This window comes from Bidens hawaiensis, unplaced genomic scaffold (genome assembly GCF_021521415.1).
Source record: "Bidens hawaiensis isolate Kalapana, Puna unplaced genomic scaffold, B.hawaiensis_p1.1 tig00022752_1, whole genome shotgun sequence".
NCBI lineage: Eukaryota > Viridiplantae > Streptophyta > Magnoliopsida > Asterales > Asteraceae > Bidens > Bidens hawaiensis.
This window is the reverse complement of record NW_027493557.1, coordinates 168137-191063: the sequence shown is the minus strand read 5'-3', so window position 1 is coordinate 191063 and position 22927 is coordinate 168137. Positions and strand designations below refer to the sequence as shown.

Here is a 22927-nt window from a genome sequence, read left to right as displayed (position 1 = left end):
TGAGAAAAAGAAAAGAGAAGGGAAAAAGTTTAGCAACTGATGATGAACCTGCTGTATATGTTGAGAAAGATGTATCTTTTGTAGATACTGCTGCTGCTGCTGCTCTTGAAGAGCAAGAAAGAATAATCAAAGAAACTTTGGAGAGGGAGAAAATAGCCCTATCTCTAACTCCAGAAGAAATAGCAGAGCAAGAAAATCTGATCAGACAAGCCAACATTGAAAAAGAACTGACTGAAGATGCTGATCAAGAAGTTATTGAGTTATTGATTAAGATGAAAAGAGTTGAGGAAGTGGACAACTCCTTGGGCACAGTGGTCAGCATGTTTCAATCTAAAAGTCAAACATCAGAAACTGCTGCTGAATCAACTACTGATATAATTCCTGAAAAAGAAATTGGTGAGTCAATTGCAACTATGGTTGCCAAGAAATGGGTTGAACAAGTAAAAGAAGACATGAAAGAGAACCCTACTGGTAACTGGGGAGAAAGAAGATTTGAAAAGACTTATCAAAGAAGAAAGAGATCTGCTGAGCAGACTAATGATGAACCAATCAGGGCAATTCCCTTGCAAACACTGAAACCAGGAGAAAAATTATCAGGGGTCCCTGATGTTAATGTCCCTGATGTTAATGTTCCTGATGTTAATGTTACTGATGTTAATGTTACTGAACCAGAGCATCCTGCCTCTGATGAACCCAAAATAGATGCCATGATTGATCTATCAGATGAGGAGGAGGATGACTCTGAGGAGTCTGATGAAGAGGGTGATGACAACCCTGATCAAGGAGGTGAGAAAGTTGGTACAAGCTCCACTGCTGAGACCCCTCAAGCTAAAGAGACTTATATTCAAAGGGGCATCATTGAAATTAATGCAGAGGAAGTCTTAAAGAAGGTTGAGAAGAGAAAGAAAAATACTGAGCATTATAAGAACTATTTGAAAGTCATAGGTTATCCTGAAGCTGCCCTGGAAAAATACACTATGGACCAAATTCAAGATCTCTACAACAGTGAGAAAGAGATAGTTTCACAAAAGTTTGTAAAACAAGATGATAACGTTGAACTGGAAGAATTAAAGAAGAAATATGATGTATGTGTGGATATTTGATTGAGAAAGGCATGAAGCCTGAGGTTGTGAGAAATCTGAGTAAAGAGGCAGTATTTGACCAGTATTCCAAAAGAAAAGAGAAAGAGTTAAAAAGGGTCTATACTGAGAGCACAATTCAAACTGAACTACCTGATGAGCCTCCAAAGAAGAAAAGAAGAATTCAGACCTTAAGGGAGAAGGAAAAGGAGCAAGTCAAACCTGTTGAAATTCCTATCCCTCAAGATAATGTCAAACCTGAACAAGAAACTGAACCATTCATGCCTTGGGAGAATGAGGAAATGATCAGCATCCTAAGAAACATAATGATTAACAAGAGAGGGATGACTGAAGCAGATTTCAATGTTTTGGAAAAAGAGGATTTGAAGACTCTGTTCTATTTGCAAAAGGATGAGTGGGAAAAGGCATTGAAGGAAGGAGAAAATCCCAAATACTATGCTGATGGCAGATTTGTACCTGCTGGACTAGCAAGAACTCCAGGAATGATCAAAATGTTAATTGAACTGGAGGCAGCAGGACATGACATTGTGGAGATAGCAAACCTTCCTACTGAGATGGTGGAAGCCATATATGTGAAAACATTCAACTTGGGACCTCAGAAGCCCAAGAAATCAATTCCATTCAGACCTCCAATCCATCAAAGATTCCCAAGAGGAAGAGGCCAAGGAGGAAGAGGAGAATTAAGTAGCTCAGTACAACAAAGAACAAGACCACAATCTAGTGTGGATCTACCAAGAGAGCTCTACTATGATTCAGTAACTGATACTCTGAAGGTGATCATGGAAAGTAGGCAGTTGAGGGAAATTATTGTGAGAAGTGACTTAAGAGAATACAATGAAGAGCAACTGAGCAGAATGGAGTCACTTCATCTTTATGATTTCAGGGACAGAAACAGATCTGCAGGGAGACAAATGAATGACTTATCTAAATACATGTATGAGCAAGCTGGAAGTGGGTTCAGGTTCTTAAAAGACAACATAAGCAGAGGTGCAGCTTCAATGAACAAAGCAAGAAAATCTGCAAAGATAAAGAAGATGGATATTGCTGAAAGAAACTTTAAGATGTATGTCAGAGATGAAGACCCACTGTCCAACATGAGTAAGTGTATAAGTCTAAGAAGAAGAATGAAAAGGCCAAACTACACTGTACAGAAGAATGGCATCATTGCTCAAGTTAAATACAAGGAAAATGGAGAATATGCATTGATGAATTCTGATGGAAAGGTGCTGGCTGTGATAAAGAGAGATGCAGATCTTCCTTGCTTGCACAATGAAGATCTAGCTGATATTAGAGACTTGGTGATTCCAGAAAGACACACTCACTACCAAGTGCTCAATATCTTCAGAGAAAGAGCAGCATCTGTAATCCAGATGAGAAGACAAGCAGCCTACAATGAAAAGAAAAGACAAAATAGATAGAATAGGCTTTGCTTTGTAATGTCTTCGGACAAACCTTTGATTATGTAATTTTTACTTATGTAATTTGATTATGAAATTTGATGTGTATTTTGCTAAGTGTAAGTAACCATAGAGTGTTTTGGGTCAGCTGAGGTGTTCCAATCTAGGGGGAGATTGTTGGGTCAAGAATTTGACCCAAATGAGGATATTTGACCTAAAAGAAGAATTTGGAAGATTGGAATCTTCTCAACCTTCTCAGAAACTGCTAAGTATTGAATCCGAGCACACCTTGGACCTTCGAGTAAGCTTTTACTTAGCCGAGTACGAGATTTTGCCTTCCGGGCAAGGTTTACTTCAAATAGTCTTCTTAAGTGGATATCCGAGCAAGGTATGCTTTTTAGTGATTTCCGAGTAAGGTTCATTAATTTGGCATATCCGAGTAAGGTTCACTTTGTCAAGCAGGGTTGTTCTTCAAGACCAAGTATTTTACTCTTCCGAGTAAGGTTTGGTCAACCAAGTCCAAGAAGCCAAGTAATTGGAAGACCGGGCAAGGTATTCTTTAATAATTATGGTCCGAGTATACTTGATGAGTTGATGAAATATCTCTAAGTTATATCGAGTAAGATTCTGCTCAAGAAAGGTATGTACTCCCGAGTACGCCTTATCAATAAGTTGTTTAACTGACAATGAGCCGAACAGGATCATAGAAAGACAAAGTTGCTCGTAAGGATTTGTCGAGCAAAGTTTGATAAGTCCAAGAAGATTGAAGTCTACTCGGTGAATATTTTACTTGGTAAAATATTCTTTAAGTAAAGTCTACCCGGAAACTGATTCCGAGTACACTTCTATGTTTACCAAGTCTGAAGGAAGGCCGAGTACACTGCGTACTCGGAGACTGAAGTTTAATGAAAAGCCTACCCGGAAGACTTGTTTTACACTTAGTATATTTTTGAATATGTACTATCGGATAGGGTTTCTAGAAGGAATGACAGCCTGTCTTAGGTTGGCAGGCCTATAAATAGAATAATTAGGGCACGCCGCTAGATACGAAGAAACGAGAGCACAATACGGATAAGACCGACACATTAATTAAGAGAATATTTTATGTGTGACGGCTGTCCTAGGATTCCTTCTAAACCCTAATCGATTATCCTTTTGTATGATTAACGTTACATAAATGGAAATCTTTTGAGTGAATCCTTCGTGTGTCTTCGTATTTTGAATATTCATTGCAACCGTATGTTTGTTATTGATTCCGCCTTTAACAAACGGTCATCTTTCTAAACATAGTAACCCGTCATTAACTCGCTTGTCAACACGATTAATTTTGTGTGAGTTATGACATGATTGATTAATATCGCTTGTTGTAGTTCTTGTTGGATGTTAGTGTGCTTATTATCATCTATTTTAGGGAATGTATCATTAATATGTAATAACCCATGAGTCCATGACCTTGTGTTCTAATGGTACGATGTTTGCCCCTTCAAAGATAACGTGGTGGGTCCAAATCCGGATTTTAGGTAAAAACATGTTATTGAAAAGAAATAGTGTTGTATAACCAAATATAGTTAACTCATTAATACTTAACATCATGAAATCAGCCTTGTGTCACCAAGTATAACTAAGTACACCTAACATAGGTTTATGTATATATCGGCTAATTACTTAAAAATCAAGACATGTGTTATAATTAATCATGACATGTTACACTAACGAATTAGTTTGAGATCTTGACATGCGTAATTAATGATTGACAGTTTGTTTTTATCTCTCACTATTAAACTATAACAATAATAGTATCATATGTTTATCTATCCAATATATATTGTGCATTGTGACTTGTCGTAAACTGCATATATAAATTCGAAAAACCTTCCATACCCATTACAATCTCTGTGTGTGTCACTTATCGTTCATCATCATCGTCATCATCATCATCATACTTTGTTCAACATCTATTCTTGTACGTGCAATCTTTTATGTTTCTGTGTTTATGGTTCGTTAAATCTATGTATGTATACTTACTTAGTTTCTTATTTCAGTTATTCTATATATCATAGTATTAATTATCAAGTCAGTGAAGAGCAGTTTATGTTCATCAGATTAACTGCTAATTGAATTGGTTGTTTAAGATTAATCTCTTTAAGGGTACACAAGTTGTTTATTTTTGTTCACGAAAAATTTGATGCATATGTAAAACTGATATAACTTTGTTCTAGTTAGGAATATTAACATTAATGCACGTTAAATTTAAATTAACACAAAACTTTATAATAATGTGACCAGTTATGAGGACTGCAAATCAGAGAAAAACCGCAATGGAGGTTCTGAACAGATTTAGAACATCCTTAGGTTCGGTTTCCAGTGGGTTCCGGAAAGGCTTGGAACATGGTTCTGGAAGAGTCGAGAGGTTAAAACGATCAATGCAATCGCGTTCTCGTTCATTAAACTGGATTCTAAGTAGAGACCATGGTTCCAGGAAGAAAGTGCTTAACCCACAAGGGAAATTCTTGCAAAAGTGGAACAAAATATTCGTCTTGTCGTGTGTGGTTGCTGTTTCAGTGGACCCTTTGTTCTTGTATATTCCAATACTGAAAGACGACATGTCCAAGTGCCTGGATTTGGACCATGGGTTGCAGATCACAGCTAGCGTTTTGCGTTCGTTCATGGATATTTTCTACATAGCTCATATCGTATTCCAGTTCCATACTGGCTTTGTCGCTCCTTCGTCTAGAGTGTTCGGTAGAGGTGTTCTGGTTGAGGATGCTTGGTTGATTACGAAAAGATATATGGCGTCGTACTTTCTAGTTGACGTTCTCGCTGTTCTTCCATTGCCACAGGTTGTGATTTTGATCATTATACCGACGATTCACGGATCAAAACCCTTGCACACAAAAAACATGTTGAAGTTTGTTGTACTTCTCCAGTACATCCCGAGGATGCTTCGAATCTATCCTCTGTACAACGAGGTCACGAAAACTTCTGGCATACTTACTGAAACCGCATGGGCTGGAGCCGCTTTTAATCTCTTTCTTTACATGTTGGCTAGTCATGTAAGAGGTGGCATATTATATATTTATATGATTATATCTAACAAGCAACTAGTCTTTCCCTTAATGCATATTATATATTTGTTTAGGTGTTAGGGGCGTTTTGGTACTTGTTTTCTATTGAACGTTTCGCAAGTTGCTGGCAAGAGACGTGCAGGAATACCTCTGAGAGGTGTATCGGGATGTTTGATTGCTTCGTTTTCTTGTGATGATATGGAGGATCTGGCACTTAAAGACGCGTATTTGAATAAATGTTGCCCTATTGTGGAAATGGATAATCCTCCTTATGATTTTGGAATGTTTCTTCCTGCACTTCAATCTGGTGTTGTCAGCACAACTGATTTTCCTCAAAAGTTTTTTACTGTTTTTGGTGGGGCCTGCAGAATCTGAGGTCTGCAAAAACTGGTTGACTTTACATTGAAATACATAGATAATACTAATACTAATATTGTTGTCTTGGTCAATTTTGCAGTTCATTAGGCCAAAACCTGAAAACAAGCACCTATGTGTGGGAAATTTGCTTTGCAGTGTGTATATCTATATTCGGTTTGGTTTTATTCTCGTTTCTCATTGGAGATATGCAGGTTGGTTGGTAACTAACTACTGATTATTTTTTTTAGAGTAAACTGTGGTTTTCGTCCCTTGTGGTTTGTTTAAATCTGCGGTTTTGCGTTTTTTGTCTCTGTGGTTTCATTTCACTTGCAATTAAACCCGAATTCATTAACCTCGTTAAGTCTGGTCGTTAAACCAATCAACGTGTCCCTCACGTGAGGTGCAATTTTGTCCTTTTTCTCCCCTAATAAACCCCGGTCCTAACTCGTAAGATCCCTCACGTGAGGGGTTGAAGTGTATTTGGGAAAAAAAAGGACAAAACTACCCCTCACGTGTGGGACACGCTGATGGGTTTAACGACCAGACTTAACGGGGTTAATGAATTCATATTTAATTGTAAGTGAAATGAAACCATAGGAACAAAAATCGCAAATTTAAAACTAGTGGACTAAAACTTCAGATTTAAACAAAGTCACAAACCACAAGTATGAAAACCGCAGTTCACTCTATTTTTTATATAATTGAAACTAGTATTTTTTTTAAAGGCCTAATGGTGTATAGACTTACTTGCAGTCGACAACGATAAGAGTGGAGGAAATGAGGGTGAAAAGACGAGACGCAGAGCAATGGATGTCCCATCGTATGCTTCCGGAATCTCTCAAGGAGCGAATTAGAAGGTATGAACAATATAGATGGCAGGAAACACGAGGCGTTGACGAGGATACTTTGATTCGGAACCTTCCTAAGGATCTCCGAAGGGATATAAAACGCCATCTTTGTTTGAAACTTTTAAAAAGGGCCAGTCTTTCTTTATACATTCCCTTGTTGTTTGCGGTTATGCTAACCGAGTGTTTAAGTTTAATAAAGTATGATAATGGTTGTTTTAGGTGCCCATGTTTGAAAAAATGGATGATCAACTAATGGATGCAATGTGTGACCGTTTAAAACCGATTCTTTACACGGAGAACAGCTACATTGTGAGGGAAGGGGACCCGGTCGATGAGATGCTTTTTGTAATGCGAGGCAAATTATTAACTGCAACAACCAACGGTGGTCGAACGGGCTTTTTCAACTCTGACTACCTAAAACCTGGTGATTTTTGCGGTGAGGAGCTTCTTACATGGGCGTTGGACCCGCATACATCGTCCAACCTCCCTACGTCTACTAGAACCGTTGAAGCGCTTGAAGAAGTTGAGGCGTTTGCATTGGTGGCTGATGATTTAAAATTTGTAGCGTCTCAGTTCAGAAGGCTTCACAGCAAGCAGTCGCGCCACACGTTTAGGTTCTACTCGCAGCAGTGGAGGACATGGGCGGCTTGTTTCATACAGGTTGCATGGAGGCGGCATTGCAGGAAGAAGTTGGAAGATTCGCTTCGGGAAGAAGAAAACAGGCTGCAAGATGCGTTGAGTGGATTTGATGAGAATGCACCTAGTTTGGGTGCGACAATGTATGCATCACGGTTTGCAGGTAACTTGCTTCGTCGTGTGAGGCGAAATGGTGCAAGGAAAAAGAGAGTTCCTGAGAAGTTACCACCGTTGATGCTTCAGAAGCCAGCAGAGCCTGATTTGACTGCTGCAGTTTGATGAAATTAGTTTGGTTTATGTTAATATAATTATTTGTGTTGTACAAGGAGGACATATGTAGTTACTTGGAATGATGTAAAAGAATCAAGGGTGATTTTTTATCAGTAACACATTTGTAAAACTGTAGATAAGTCTTCAAGTGTAAGTTAACCATACATTATAAGTCAGGAACAAGTTAATAGACATATGCTTGTCACATGTCTTCTTCTTATTAGTGCTTTTCTTTCGGTGCGCGCATATAATGTATATATGTGTAAACCATCCGATGGGCAAAAATGAAATTGCACTAATTTTGACGTTATTTTACTAATCTCGTGAAAATAACGTTAAAAGTGGCGGAAGGTTAATCAGGCATCATATGGTGGCGTTGATAGCCGAAAGACAAGGGTACATGCACCAATCGGCGGTGTCTCGATGATTGACTGTTATTTGCCTAATGTCCAAGGCTTGATGCAAAACTACTATCGAGCGGGGGGTCTCACCGGAAGCAGCCTCTCTATTTCTAAAGGGTAGAGGTTGTCTACATCTTACCCTCCTCAGACCCTATCATAGCTTTGCTATTGATGGGATATACTGAGTACGATGATGATGATTTCTTCTTCTTATTGTGTTTTTTTTATTTATTTGGGTGGTTTATTAAAAAATAGATATTATCTTTTTTATTATTTTTTTATTTTGATATTTTGACTAGTTCCACCTAAGATGGTAAAAATGAAAGAAAAAAAGGTGCAAGATAATTTTACTTTAGGGACACGATAAAACACGATGACCTGCGGAACTAAACACGAACACGACACGATAATTAATCCTGTCATTTTTCTCAAACACGGACCTGTTTTGTAACATGTTAACCTGTTAATATCTGTTAAGGGACTTGTTTAAAGACACAATAAATAACTACACACAAAACAAAATTTTTCAAAACGAGCATAAAAGTCTTAATTAATAAATAATCCATGATATATTTGAAACAAAAAACCATAACTCCAGAACATACTTGAAAGTTGAAACAAAAAACCATAGAAGCAAGTCGATTAAAAATATAATATCAGGTTATGACGGACATAAATATAATGGTATGTAAGTGTATATTTATTGTTATTATTATTATTATTTTAAATTAAATATTTAAACATGTTCTGTTGGGACAATGATTTAAACATGACTAGTTTAAGACAAAATACTTGTTAAAGTCAAATTTAAACATGTTAAAACATATTTTGTGATATATATGTCATAAACTGACAGCTATGAATAACAACAACTTTATAATAAAAAGAAAAGAAAATTAGGTTAATGTATGTACTATGTACGTATGTATGTTTATTTGTTTGTTTGACGAAAGAAAAGAAAGGAAGAATCTGGGTGGGTGGCTCGTGGCAGCCACACTCCTCTTCTCTCATCCATCTTCATCTCCAATAATTCAAAAAGGTGAATTCCTTTTTTTTATTCATTTCATATGTCTTGTTATTAATTTACAGATACATGTCTTTTGATCTTTCTTTCTGGGATATATATTTGGCTGTTGAATTTAGTTTCTGATTCTTATTATTTCTCCCCGATTGGATTGGATTGGATTGGATTGGACTGGATATATATATATATATATATATATATATATATATATGTACTTGTTCTTGAAATGTATGGTAGGATGTACAATCATGAGGGTCTTTGTGTACGAAACTCTTAATTTCAATTATTAATTAATTATGGTATTTGAAATCATTACTGTTATCAGCAGTAGCAGGTTGGAAGATATATATATATATATATATATATATATATTCATCCTTTAGCTCAACCATTTATCTTGTAGATGAAGTTCGCTGCAGCACCTTCACTCGCCAGCCATGCCGCCTCGACTTATGTAAGCACACTCTCAAACTTAATGCTTATGGACCGATAATACTCACTTGCCGACTAATGGGTTGGTTTCGGTTAGAATAAAAAAATGATCCTTTTGGTTCGGGTCAAAACAGGTCATTTATAAAGAAAAAAAAAACATTTCTCTGTATGCTTAATGGGTAATGAGACCATGGTACTAGTATGGTGTCGAACCTGTACTAACTGAAAAATATAGATACCGAAAATGAGTGATTTTATAATTCGAATACCATACCGATTTTATCAATTCGGTAGTCGGTGCTAGTACCATTGAAAATATCGAAATCGAATAATACCTATGACCAACACATGAAAAACAAAATACCAGTACCAATTGTGTTCGGTACGGTGCTAGTACTCGGTACAAAATTTCTCATCCCTAGCTGGTCGGGCAGGCTAACAAGTTTGGGATAGAATAAGTTGTTCTAAAAATGATCTTTTTACTTCGAGTCATAACAGGTTTTGAGTCTTTTGACCAAAATGTTTACGACATTTTTCCCATGTCAGAATATATGTGTGTGTAGTTATATCTCTACTAAAGAAAACCTGAAGTTATAATGATGATTGGCTGAATTGTTATGCTAACCGTGTGTGAAAGGATTACTAAATTGTTATATTATGCTAACGCGTGTGAAATCATTATAATTGATAACTACTAAAAAAGTTATAGGGTGTTATAAAAGTTTTAAGTTCTTCCTATTGATGATGTAATGTGATGCAAGGTTATCCTGCAAATTTTATTAATTCATCAAATTATGCTTGTCTTTCTTTGCAATTTATAATTTTTATGGCAGCATAAATGTCTTGTTCTTTTTTGGCAATTAACAGACCTTTTTCGGGCCAATATTTGCAGGGCATTAACACAACTGAAGCATTGCTGTTGGTACCCTCAAACTCAAATGAGAAACCTCCACACTTGTCCTGTGGACTTAACGCTAAAATACTAGTTTCAAGGAGTGAGATGTTCCAAAGTTTAAGGACACATAAACGTGTATTTCCATTGACGCTTATCGTATCTGCTATTCGAAAGGGAAATGATGAGCATGAAAGCATCGTTGGTGCTTACTCTGATGATCAATCACTTACAATCTCAAACAACAGTCGCAAAAATAATGAAACATCGAAGGAAGTCGCTGCTGCTTCATTATACCCGAGCGAAGATCATGCTAAAATTCTGGGAAACCATGGAAATCTTCTAGATAAACTAAAAGCGATTCACATGCATGCTTTAGCAATGGAACAGTGGAATGCTTCTCGACTAAAACAGTGTCACAGGTTTACATTACTTTATTTTGCTTTATAATGCTATATGCTTGATCAAGTCATATGGAATCCAAAAACTGCAGTTAATTGAGTTTTTTTTTTTTCTTTTTTTTTTCTTTTTTTTTTTTTTTTGCATAAATCAAGATTCAACTGCTACCTTACTAATCATTGGCTTTCTAAACTTTGACATGCAATAATACAAGTGTGTTTTTGTATCTGCAGACGGCATGCGATGAGTGCTGCAAACCTGATACACTATTTGGCTCTCAGAAGCCTTGATGTTGACCAGATAAAAGACGACTTATCTTCAGTCGGACTTTTGAACTTGGAAACAATCAATCCATACGTAATCGCAAGCCTTTCTGCAGGAATCCAGATGTTGGAAAACCTAAAGTCAACCTCTTTAGTTGGTAGTGACAAAGGTAACAAAAGTCAGTTCACAACAAGTATGATGACAAGTAAGGCAAATTCCAACCGGGATTTGCTCATCGGTCCACTTCAAGATGAAAGAAGTCATATCATGGTCACAGTTGGTACAGAAGCCATATCCAACGAAACATTTATTACCGATGTTCTTAAAAAAGGTGCCACGATCATACGTATCAACTGTGCTCATGGTGATCCAAGTGTTTGGAGTGAGATTATTAGAAGAGTGAAGATAAACTCTCAGATGCTGGAGAAGCCATGTCGGATTCTCATGGATTTGGCGGGGCCGAAGCTACGAACCGGTAAGATGAAACCTGGTCCATGTGTAATGAAAATAGCTCCAAAGAAGAACGTGCATGGAAATGTGATCAACCCGGCCCGTGTTTGGATTGCTGAAAAGGGTGCAGGCCCGCCACCGCCTCATGTTTTACCAGACGTGGTCCTATATGTGGACGGCCAAGATTTTCTCACGAAGCTTGAAATTGGCGACACGGTTAGATTTAGTGACACGAGAGGAAAACAAAGGTTGCTCAAGATTTCAAAGAAATTCCCTGTTTTTAACGGTGTTGGATTCATGGCGGATTGTACAAAGACATGTTATGTTGAAAATGGAACGGAACTGTATATCAAAGGGAACAAAAAAAGGGCTTCATTTGGATGTGTGGTGGATGTGCCTCCTACAGAGACATTTGTTAGATTAAGAGTTGGAGATTTGCTAGTGATAACACGAGATAGCTCAAACGAAGAAGTAACTTCTTCAATGGCTGGCACTGGCACTCCTAGAGTCACTTGTTCATCCGGTTATCTATTTGACTCGGTCAAACCTGGAGAGCCTATTGCTTTTGATGATGGAAAAATATGGGGAGTCATCAAAGGGACTAGTGTTTCAGAAATAGTTGTTTCCATTACACGTGCCGGTCCACGTGGAACTAAACTCGGTCCAGAGAAATCTATTAACATCCCCGAGAGTAAAATTAAGTACGAAGGTTTAACTTCAAAAGATATTATTGATCTTGACTTTGTTGGTACACATGCTGACATGGTTGGAATTTCATTCGTCCGAAATGTGAATGATATTGTTGTGCTTCAGCAAGAGCTTAAGAAGAGGAAGCTAGAGCGGTTGGGGATTGTTTTAAAGATTGAAACTAAAGACGGGATTAAAAACTTGGCTGTCATGATTTTGGAGGCAATGAAGCTACCAAATCCTTTAGGGGTCATGATTGCTAGAGGCGATCTTGCAGTTGAGTGCGGATGGGAGTTGTTAGCAGATATTCAAGAACAAATTCTGTCGATATGCAGTGCCGCGCATATCCCGGTTATTTGGGCAACACAGGTACTCGAGACGTTGGTGAAGACTGGTGTGCCTACTAGAGCAGAGATAACAGATGTAGCGTGCGGAAGAAGGTTGTTATTTGAATTTGAATTTGTTTAATATGTTTAGATTTGAGAGAAATGATTTTTAAGTGTGTTATGCATACATACTGCAGGGCAAGTTGCATAATGTTGAACAAAGGGAAGCATATTCTGGAAGCCATTGGCACTTTAGATGCCATATTGAAAAGCAGCTCTACAAAGGTCAAGGCAGAAGTGAAACCACTTGTATTATCCAACCACCTTTTTTAATTATGTTATATTGTATTGTAGTGTCTGTACATAAAGATTGACTGCATAAGTGCATATTATTATCTAGAACATGTATCACATTTTTCTACCTACTATTCTATAAATAACAATTAAAGTAATATATGCTCAATAACATAAATCTAAATCAAATTTGTTACTCTTAAGTGTACATTTAAATCACACATCTGAAAGCAAGACAAAGCGTGCACACGCATACTCACAAAATAAATTTATCGCTATATCCTCAGAAATTCAAAAGAAAGATTTATGAACATGTACAAAAGACAAACAAACCAAACCTCACATAACAGCTGCTCACACAGAATCACACAATGCTAACGACGTTAAAGACAATTCACTTCCCTCTTGACGAAAGAAGGCAAGGCAAAAGCAGCTCTATGCATCTGTAAATCATTTAATATATTATCAGTACTTGGTACTTCAACTTTTATATTGAATACATCAATATATCAAGTATATGAACATGATCTTTTTCAGTCCTTCATTCAAGTACTCTTTAGTTATTTTTTATTAATCATGAAGTTCAAATGCAAGAGATGATGTGACAGTTATATATATTGTTACCTGTGAGTTGTAGAATTTTAATTCTCTGTGATGCTTGAGTGCTCCCTCTAGCTTCTCAATGGGATTTACAGGAACCTTGAAGTTTACAGGCGGGCCATCCGTTGAGCACAGTATGAATCCAATAACACCGTGTAAAATATGCTAACATTGAGTTTTCTTTATATTTATATCCCGGCTTTTGTTTGATTCTCTTTTTGTTTTTCTATAACGTTTCCAGATTATAAAATCTCCAACATAATGAAAACTACCTGGGATATGTGGGGACGCTTGTCCATGCATAATGAACAGAACCCTTAAATATGTGATGACAAGTGGTGATCATATCCTCAATAAGATGAGTGTGGAGCCACATACTCTCTGCCATGTTACAAAGAACACCACCGGGCCTTAAGGCCCGCGCTAGCATCTCAAAGAATGGCCTTTCCACAAGGCCTTGAGCAGGACCTACATTCGGAGAACATGAGTTAACGATAATTGTCAGATTTTGAAAATGTTGGGGAAACTTGCATAACATACCCACAGGATCAGACGAATCAACGATAATGGCATCATACTTTCCTTTTGGTGTGTTCCGGATAAACTCAAGAGCTGTCCAAATTAGAAAATAATGTTTTAAAATGACGAACGTTAAATAAAAACACATGTGGTCAATATAAAAAAGACAAGTAATTACCATCACCGACATGGAGATGAACACGGGGATCTTCAAAGCCAACAGCTAACTCAGGAAAAAACCTTTTACTAACCTACAAAACAGAAATTACAGAATGAGCACCGGTGATATAAAATAAAAATTGAGAGATTATACTTTCATCACATACATCTATAACCATCTGATCTATTTCACATATATCGATCAATTCCACAGAGCTGTGGCGAGATGCTTCTCTAAGAACTCCACCATCACCGCCTCCCACAACCAGAACCTGGTATACACCATACGATATTATTATTAACCATCTTATCTATTTCACATAAAAATAATATCCAAACAATATCCGTATTTGAAAAACATATTCAAGGTAGCATGACGGTACCTTTTTTGGCGATTCAATGGAACAAAGGGGAAGATGGGCAATCATTTCCTGATAGGCACACTCATCTTTCTCGGTCAGCTGAAGAATACCATCAAGGACAAGCACTTTTCCATATGTTGCAGACTGTAAACCAAAAAAACTTCAACATATATATGATTCCTTATAATGATGATTAAGGACTAGGTTGATCTTCAAATGCGATACCTCAAAAACCACGACCTCCTGGTACTCTGATTTTTCCTTGAACAATATCTGTTCTACTTTCACGGAATGCGCTTCTCCTTCATGCAAAGAAAAAAAAATGAGCTCAAGTTGCAATCATAACTTACAGGCACAACTAGCATGAACTTGAGTCTTTACATACCTGGCCACATGGGGTTGTTGAAGTACTTGTTTTTACCAACTTTATCTGCAATTAACAACATAATAATGATCAAAAGGTGGTCAACAGTCAAGCTGCAACAACACATCCAAACAATGACTTTTTAAAAGTGCATATCCAAACACCCTTAAGAAGTAACAAAGTTTAGTGAAAAAAAAAACTAAAAGAAGACGGGATATTGACCTGAGAACCATCCAGAAACAACAGTTGCATGACATTTGGCTCCAACTAGAGGGTCAATAGGGAAGGCTTGGGCCTTCAGGCAGCAAGACGGGATATTAGCTTCCATAGATTATCTCCAGCTTCAGCCTCTAATCAGCAAAACACATACCTTACACTTTATATATTAAACATGCAGAAAAATAACATAAATATGAATATTACATATGAAAAAACCCATATTATATAACAGTAGAGAATACAGAAAGGTTGCATCAAAGAAGAAATCCTGCATAGACACATGGACATCCAATTCAGCAACCATTATATTCTGTTTTGACAGAGACCATTAATTTGATTCCGCTTTCCTCTTTTGTGACATTGTAAGTTTTTATTGTTTACTTTAACAGGAACATTTCAGAAAGTGGATTCTAGTTAAACGAATCTGTACTGTAAACACACTAATCTAAAACTGGAGCACATGGACAGCTACCTAAATTAGCTTAAGATATAAGCTGAAGATCAAGATTCTGTATAAGTAATCACACAAATAAAAAAGGAATAAGTAATGATATATTGACTGAAATCACCAGAGTAGCACTACTTTCCGATAAAAGAGAAGCACTAAACCTCAAATACTACAAACCTCATGATTTTGACTATAAATTAGTCAACTGTTGATAGAGATTATAAAAAGTCAACTGCTTATTTTGACAATAAAGACTCAACTGTTAAATTTGTCTATTAAATTCAACTTCAAAACATCAAAGATGAACAAATGTCTAATTGCCTGTTACTCATAACACTTCAAACTTCATAAAAATCACCTATACTAGATAAATCATGCGTTACACTGATCAGCCACACGCTGACACGTAATACAGTCGGGCCATAACCATTTCTCATTTCTTGTACTTCGATTCATTTTAGAAACATGCAGTCAGATGCTATCTTTGGATTCTGAAGCATATATAAAATCTTATACTACTTAAATCATACTTCATACTTTTGGACCCAAATTTAATGGTACAATTTTCTGTATATTGTTGAACTAAAAACCTTTTTGAATATCAAAAACCTTCTCTATTGTTACAAGATACATACAGCAAAATTTTTATACATCCATATGTTCATCAATGTACATCGGCAACTAGAAAGAGGCAGCCATGGATGAAACACTTAGCATCTTCAAGTCACAGCTTTTAAAACCACCTGGAAATCATCACCAATAATCGTTGCAAGAACATGACCCGTCCTTAAAATGATGAAATCTATTCGAATCTCTAACCACAATTTCTCTCCCCCTTGCTACTGATATATACTTCATTGCAGTATGACAATCTCCACAAACCCTAAGATTCTTAAACACCCTTATTGGTTTCGTCTTCGACACGCTTATTAGCCCAAACGCCACAGCAATCTTCTCACTATGTTGAACCAAGTATCGTTCTTTTTCTCCCTCATCAAGTTCATGAAGAACAAAATCTGTATCAGGAACGTAACCTAGTTTCTTTATGTCTACTACTAACTGATCTAACTCTTTGTATATCTCATGTGCACGGGGATGACATGTATCCCCTACATAGAACTTGTGAGCTTGGTTTTCAGCTTCTATCCAACTGCAACCTGCTTCCTTAATCAAGTTCCTTTCTTTCATGGTTTTTCGGATTTTGACCACGTTTTCCCATTGACCCTTTGAAGCATACAAGTTGGATAACAATATATAAGCAGATGGATCATTTGGATCCAGCTCAGTGATCATTTTTGCAGATAATTTTCCCAATTCTGTATTACCATGGACTTGGCAGGCTCCTAGTAATGTTCGCCATACCAAACCATCAGCCTTGAAAGGCATCGAGTCAATGAAGTCAACGGCTTTTTCAAGAGAGCCTGCCCTTCCTAATAAGTCAACCACACATGCATAATACTCCATCTTTGGGGTTATCTTGTGCTCACTATACATTGAACTAAAGTGTCTCAGACCCTTATTAACCATCCCAGCATGACTACAAGCTGATAAAACAGCAATATAAGTGACTTCATTTGGCTTCACACCTGCTTCAAGCATTTCATCAAATACTTTCAAAGCACTTTTTGCTAGACCATGTTTTGCAAAACCAGTAATAATTGAAGTCCATGATATTGCATTCCGGTCGTCCATTTTGTTAAAAACTCGAGCAGCTGCTTCTATGTCACCACACCGAGAATACATTGATATCAAAGCATTACATACCCTTTGGTTTGAAGCAAACCCTGACTTCACCAGCCGAGCATGCATTTCCTCGCCCTTTCCAACAGCACCAAGACTGGCTGCTGCACTTAAAAGGCTGGCAAATGTGAAAGAATCGACCCCTGTTTGAGTCTCCTCAAATTTATTAAGCATCTTAAAGGCTTCATCAGAACTAGTATTTTTAACATACCCATCCACAATGGCATTGTAAGATATTAGATTCTTTTCGAGAAGAACTTCAAAAGCCTTTTGGGCATCATCCATGCTACCAGATCGGGCATACATGCTAATAAGAGAATTGCCGACACAGTTCACAGACACTAGACCTAACTTAACCGCATGGTTATGAACCTGTTTACCAATTTCAAGATCTGAAAGGCTGCCACATGCCTTCAAGACGCTTGAATAAGTGAAATGATTTGGTAAGACATCACCTTGCGTAATCATCTTACAATAGAGATCAATTGCAGCTGCATCAAGACCTCCACTTTGCACATATCCTGTTATAACCGCAGTCCAAGACATCACGTTATGGTCAGGCATCCGTTCGAAAACTTTTCTAGCATCCTCCATAGGCTCAGTAGTTGCACACTTCGCATACATGTCCACAAGACTGCATCCGATATACAAATCCATGCACAACCCTAACTTAACCACCCAAGAATGCATTTGCTGACCAACCAAAACAAAACCCAATTCCGCACACACAGACACGACACTACTCATCGTAAACCGGTCAGGCATAAACCCAGACATCAGCATACGCGAGAACAACTCAATCCCATCTCTATGAAGTCCCAGCTGCGCAAACCTCGTTATCAACAAAGTCCAAGTAACCGAATTTCTCTCGGGCATTTTATCAAACACCTTACGCGCGGACTCCAAGTCACGAAAACCCTTTGCGAATAGATCAATCAGCGCACACCCGACGCACACGTCGGACTCAAAGTACCCCGTCTTGATCACGAACCCGAATATCGCTTCTCCGGTGCACGCGTTATCCCGGTTACAACACGCGTGGATGGCGGCGGAGAAACAAAACTGGTTCGGGTATTCTCCGTGTATAAGCATGTCAGTAAATGTAAGCAAGGCTTGTGATTCCATCCCGTTATGTGCGAAACATGATATCATGGCACTCCAAGTAACCAAATCCTTATTATTATTATTATTATCATTGGTCATGGAATCGAATATGGATTTAGCTGTGAGGCAGTCTCCAGACTTGGAGTACAATGTAATGAGGGAATTGAGTATGATATTGTCTAATTTGAGTCCGGATTGGTTGAGTTTGGAGTGAATGAGTTTGCCGTGTTGGTAATTACGGGTTCGGATGCAGGATTTGAGGAGGACGGAGAAGGTGGTGAGGTCAGGGGTGAGGTGGTGGATGAAATGCCTATACTCATCACTTAATATATCTCTACTCTAAACGAAGATTATGGCCTCCGTTGAAGCAATGATGATATCATAAGCCTCGGAATGGCATGTAAATGAAAAAATGTTTACTTTTAATATCATTGTACATTTAATATGATTGTTGGAGTTGTGGAGGTGTTTGGAAACATATGAAATGTTTGGTACATGATGTGTGTCAAAATATGTGATTACGCCCATGTTACTAGAATGGCTGTTGGACTTTTTTTGTTGCAGTCTAATGAAGGTTCTCAGCCCTTAATCCATACCATATGGATTCAAGGAAGTACTGTGGAATGTTTGACTTTTATATATGTCGACTGTTCGGTTTTTGAGTTTGTTTGTCAACTAGATTGACTGTTTGGTTTTTGAGTTTGTTTGCGAACTAGATTGACTGTTCGGTTTTTGCGTTTGTTTGCGAACTAGATTGACTTCGGTTTTGAGTTTGTTTGCGAACTAGATTGTGATCTCTAATCGTGGCGTGGCAAGTTTGATTGCGAACTAGATTGTCGAAATACTAGTTATTATTTTAAATTTGAACTTCGTAGTTTATCTTGTTTCTTAGTTTATCTTTAATCTGTTTAGTATAAATACGGTTATCTGGTTTATTGTCTAATTAGTTTTTTTATTTAAGTTTTATATTAAAAGGATATTGTTCTTGAACCTTTGGTTCGTTTTATCGTCTTTGAAAAATAATCATGAGTCTCTCGAGCCATTGATCGCTTCCGAAACTGCATCAGCTTCTCACACCCAAAAGAGTGGTGTTTTCATGGGTGTTGGCCCATCTGGTAGGGCCCAACCGACGCTATAACACAGTCTTGGTAACGGTTGACCTTAGGCAGTTAGGTACACTTTGGTGGAAACTAGCGAAAGTAGCGTGTACAAAGTTATTGAATTAATCAAGAAGGATGTCTGGTTCGTGTTGCAAAATAGATCCAAACATGATATTTTAATATATACATAGAAGTAATGTGAAAATAGACCGACCGCTATTAACATGTCCATTTCTTATTTTTAACATGATCATTTTAGCTCGTTTTTCTTCTAATTTCCAAATATAAAATTAAAATCGACAATATAATATATGTTTATAATAATATTGATAGATTCATATTAGAATTAATATAAAATAGAGTGTACATAAAGTGTATCCATCATATTTTGTATAGATTTAGTTTGCTTGTGATATAAATTGTTTGTGGTTTGGTCTGGGCCGTTTGCAAAAGAAGGGCCCGTTAAAGGATTGAAAGTTGCATATGGATATCTATCTAATAAACCCACACACTAGACGCTAGAGGTTGTTGATTGATGACTTTAGTCTAAGAAAGAATGTGTTAACTTGTTACTAATTTTTTTATCAAGTTCAGAGATTTATGGTTTTAGTCTAAGAGAGAATGTACATTACTTAATTTCGTTTAATTAATTATGATTTTATTAAAACCAACTAATATATAGATGCATATCTAGCTACATGCATATGCATAAATGGTCCCTGCCCTGCCCTATCTATTCACTTCGATGCATCTCTTTTACTTAATTAATTATAAGGTCCTCAACCATATATTTCATTACTCATTAGAGATGGCAACATGCTACCTGCAACAAAAATATCATTACATTTTGGATAGCAACAAGCCACAACTTTTGATAAGTTTTGTAGCTTTTAACCATAATATCACTAGGCTAGCTAGAAGCTCCTTTGGTACAAATCCAATTAAGTGGTAGTCATTTTCAACTTTAATGGTTGCGATTATTAATTCATAACATAATCTTCTTTCATTGTATAGCTGGCCGTAATTATAACCAAATTTAAAGAAATAAGTGAGCAAGCTCATCTCTATATGTTTCATTTATCACCACTTGCCATTAGGTTGAATAAGGCTATATATATACCACAATCACTCTCACTAGACATGTCTTAGTTATTGTATATGAAATATGATAGGGTGAAATCAAAAGCCTCCACCCCATTGTGGGCACAACTGTTGCGCCCACCAAATCCTCACGGGTGATGTGGCCGGCGGGACAACTACACCCATCACCACACCATAACACATATCTTCGCCAACATTAATTAATGACACACACACACACATATATATATAAATTTACTTGTATTAGCTGAATTGCCTAGCTTTTAAAGAATTTGCATAGAAATATATTTGAAGAAGAAATATAATTAAGCTAGGTGGAGAAAATTTGAAAGTGACATTAAAGAAAAGGTGGATTTTCACATGCATTGGTAACCCGTGATTTTGATGTGTTAACAATCATGGGGACGCCATTAATCAATAATGTCACAAACTTAATAGATAATAATACGAAACACTATATATATAGTATCCAAGTCAACTTATCTACAAGCTAGTTGCATGTATCATTAGTAATTGACTGGCTTTAACAATAATAACATCAATATACCCACGTACATTTTATATTCTATGATCGATCATGTTATATCTTTAGTTGGATAAATAATATTAGTTTTATATTATATAGTTTAACTTTGACCATGAAGCTAGCTAGGAGTCCAAGTCGTTGATATTTTGGTAGAGTCCAATATATATACAAATGAAGTGTTATCATTTGGACAAAAATAAAGACTTTCAATTGGATTGACCACTAACACAATGCGTTGCGTGGGCACACCACCATGTGAAATTGCATGGGCCTGCTAGGTGCGGTCTCCTACTACATAACAACTTTGCACATGCTTTATTAATTCCTTATATTAACTACTCTTTAGCTGTAACACATAATTTCTTATATTCCTATAACTATTATTATTGTATTATTTATTGCTTTGTTGATTTTTCAACACTTATATTTAGATTATTAACATTAAATTCTTTAGCATCACATCAACATACCCAATCTATGAAAACAAACCAACGGTTGTATAATGTATAAACAAAAGTGGTGAATTTTTACCTTTTCAAAAACTTCATTATATATGCCTTTATCATATTTATATCAATAATAACATACATAGATATATACATATATACAAGATAGTGAGCAAGCTATACATTGACCCACAGAATAATAAGTTAGAAAGTGGTATGTTTTTATATAGATCAGATTACAGATAGAAATAGAACCACCAATCATCATTTTTGGCTGACTTGTAGAATATGAAACATGACATTCAAACATGTTATATTCATTTATGTATCTGAATTAAAACTTAAAAGAAATTACATCAACATTATTAAAGAGGTTTTGTATAACATGTTCAACTAGGGTGAACGAGTTGTTGCATGCAAGCTACAAATGTAAGATGTTATTGATTTTTCTTCATGGTAAATCATTACTAAACTCATCTACCTCCTCCTTACGTGTTAAATACATATATATACTTGTTAACTCATCACCAATTCATTGAAACGACATTACTAGTCTTTTCTCTCTTTCCCTTTTGGTCCATATGTCGAAAATACACTTCACCAGACCTAGCTCCCTGCATGATATGTTGCCTTACCATTTTTGTTGTTTCATCTTTAAATGTCTTACACATAATGACTAATGTGGCCATTTTACATATACCAAATTAACACGATTATTTGAGTTGACCTAAATTAACCCGTTGTATGATTTGAGGTCACCCAAATTAACCTGCATGGAATTTTATTTGATTTCAGCTTTTATATATATGTATATATATATATATAGTATTGTAATGTATATTTGGTAATATATGATTTAACAACATATATTATATATTATGTTTGTATATATTCTCAATTCTAAACTCAGTCTCTCTTAAACTTGCTAGCACATTATATGTTAAGATAGCGGTCCCTAAAAGCGACAACTTTGGGCTAAATTTGTTGGATTGATCGACCACCGCCTTAAGCCACACGTAACCATCCTTTGCCTCCACGTAAGTGGTAGGACCCCAATATTCGGTGAATTAATTTACTAGACTAGCTAGCTATTTAGTAATAGTAATTAGTTAGATATAAAATATATTTGGTGAAAATGATGCATCCATCAACCACTTTGTTGCCTGTCAGATCAGATATATATGACGTGTTGTGTTATGCTTTCTTTTTTTCTTTTTTGGTTTGGGAACGATAAACAAATATGATAGGAATTTGTATGCCTTTTCTCCTCTCTTTTCAATGACAATATAAAATAAAATAAAAAAACAAAGTTTTGCCGACAATTGGTTTGAAAAACTTTTAGTACGTACGTCTAAAAGTCTTGAATAAATTAAAGTAAAGCAGATTTAACCGCTTGC

At 36.6% G+C, this 22927-nt stretch overlaps 3 protein-coding genes and 1 pseudogene across 4 annotated transcripts; 2 read left to right on the top strand and 2 right to left on the bottom strand.

Annotated features, from left to right (window-relative positions):
• Window positions 1-4777: 4777 nt before the first annotated feature.
• LOC143566205 (cyclic nucleotide-gated ion channel 1-like) lies at window positions 4778-7867 on the top strand (annotated as a pseudogene). Its single transcript, XR_013141199.1, has 5 exons — window positions 4778-5601; window positions 5637-5938; window positions 6020-6131; window positions 6661-6897; window positions 6987-7867. The product of XR_013141199.1 is annotated as a cyclic nucleotide-gated ion channel 1-like (transcript).
• Window positions 7868-9458: 1591 nt separating this feature from the next.
• LOC143566228 (plastidial pyruvate kinase 4, chloroplastic-like) lies at window positions 9459-12905 on the top strand. The gene is made up of 4 exons (XM_077052978.1): window positions 9459-9552; window positions 10423-10844; window positions 11055-12662; window positions 12746-12905. Exons 1-4 carry the CDS (start codon window positions 9502-9504, stop codon window positions 12879-12881), a joined length of 2217 nt encoding a protein of 738 aa, XP_076909093.1. The 5' UTR covers window positions 9459-9501; the 3' UTR covers window positions 12882-12905.
• A 172-nt stretch (window positions 12906-13077) lies between these two features.
• LOC143566204 (spermine synthase-like) lies at window positions 13078-15797 on the bottom strand. Its single transcript, XM_077052960.1, has 10 exons — window positions 15069-15797; window positions 14868-14912; window positions 14708-14784; window positions 14504-14626; window positions 14288-14392; window positions 14140-14212; window positions 13983-14054; window positions 13715-13910; window positions 13467-13596; window positions 13078-13285 (listed from the first exon to the last, which is right to left on the bottom strand). The coding sequence occupies exons 1-10, from the start codon at window positions 15172-15174 to the stop codon at window positions 13226-13228; spliced, it is 987 nt and encodes a 328-aa protein (XP_076909075.1). The 5' UTR covers window positions 15175-15797; the 3' UTR covers window positions 13078-13225.
• A 300-nt stretch (window positions 15798-16097) lies between these two features.
• Window positions 16098-18581, bottom strand: LOC143566227 (pentatricopeptide repeat-containing protein At3g49170, chloroplastic-like). Its single transcript, XM_077052977.1, has one exon. The coding sequence runs from the start codon at window positions 18454-18456 to the stop codon at window positions 16267-16269; it is 2190 nt and encodes a 729-aa protein (XP_076909092.1). The 5' UTR covers window positions 18457-18581; the 3' UTR covers window positions 16098-16266.
• Window positions 18582-22927: the final 4346 nt, after the last annotated feature.

Excerpts from the sequence above, each read along its gene's own strand:
- LOC143566228 (XM_077052978.1), top strand. The coding sequence starts at position 9,502 with ATGAAGTTCGCTGCAGCACCTTCACTCGCCAGCCATGCCGCCTCGACT. Across the intron at positions 9,553-10,422 it reads GCCATGCCGCCTCGACTTAT|GGCATTAACACAACTGAAGC; the intron begins GTAAGCACACTC and ends CAATATTTGCAG. Across the intron at positions 10,845-11,054 it reads CGACTAAAACAGTGTCACAG|ACGGCATGCGATGAGTGCTG; the intron begins GTTTACATTACT and ends TTGTATCTGCAG.
- LOC143566204 (XM_077052960.1), bottom strand. The coding sequence starts at position 15,174 with ATGGAAGCTAATATCCCGTCTTGCTGCCTGAAGGCCCAAGCCTTCCCT. Across the intron at positions 14,055-14,139 it reads TCATCTCCATGTCGGTGATG|CTCTTGAGTTTATCCGGAAC; the intron begins GTAATTACTTGT and ends TAATTTGGACAG. Across the intron at positions 13,911-13,982 it reads TGATTCGTCTGATCCTGTGG|GTCCTGCTCAAGGCCTTGTG; the intron begins GTATGTTATGCA and ends CTCCGAATGTAG.
- LOC143566227 (XM_077052977.1), bottom strand. The coding sequence starts at position 18,456 with ATGACCAATGATAATAATAATAATAATAAGGATTTGGTTACTTGGAGT.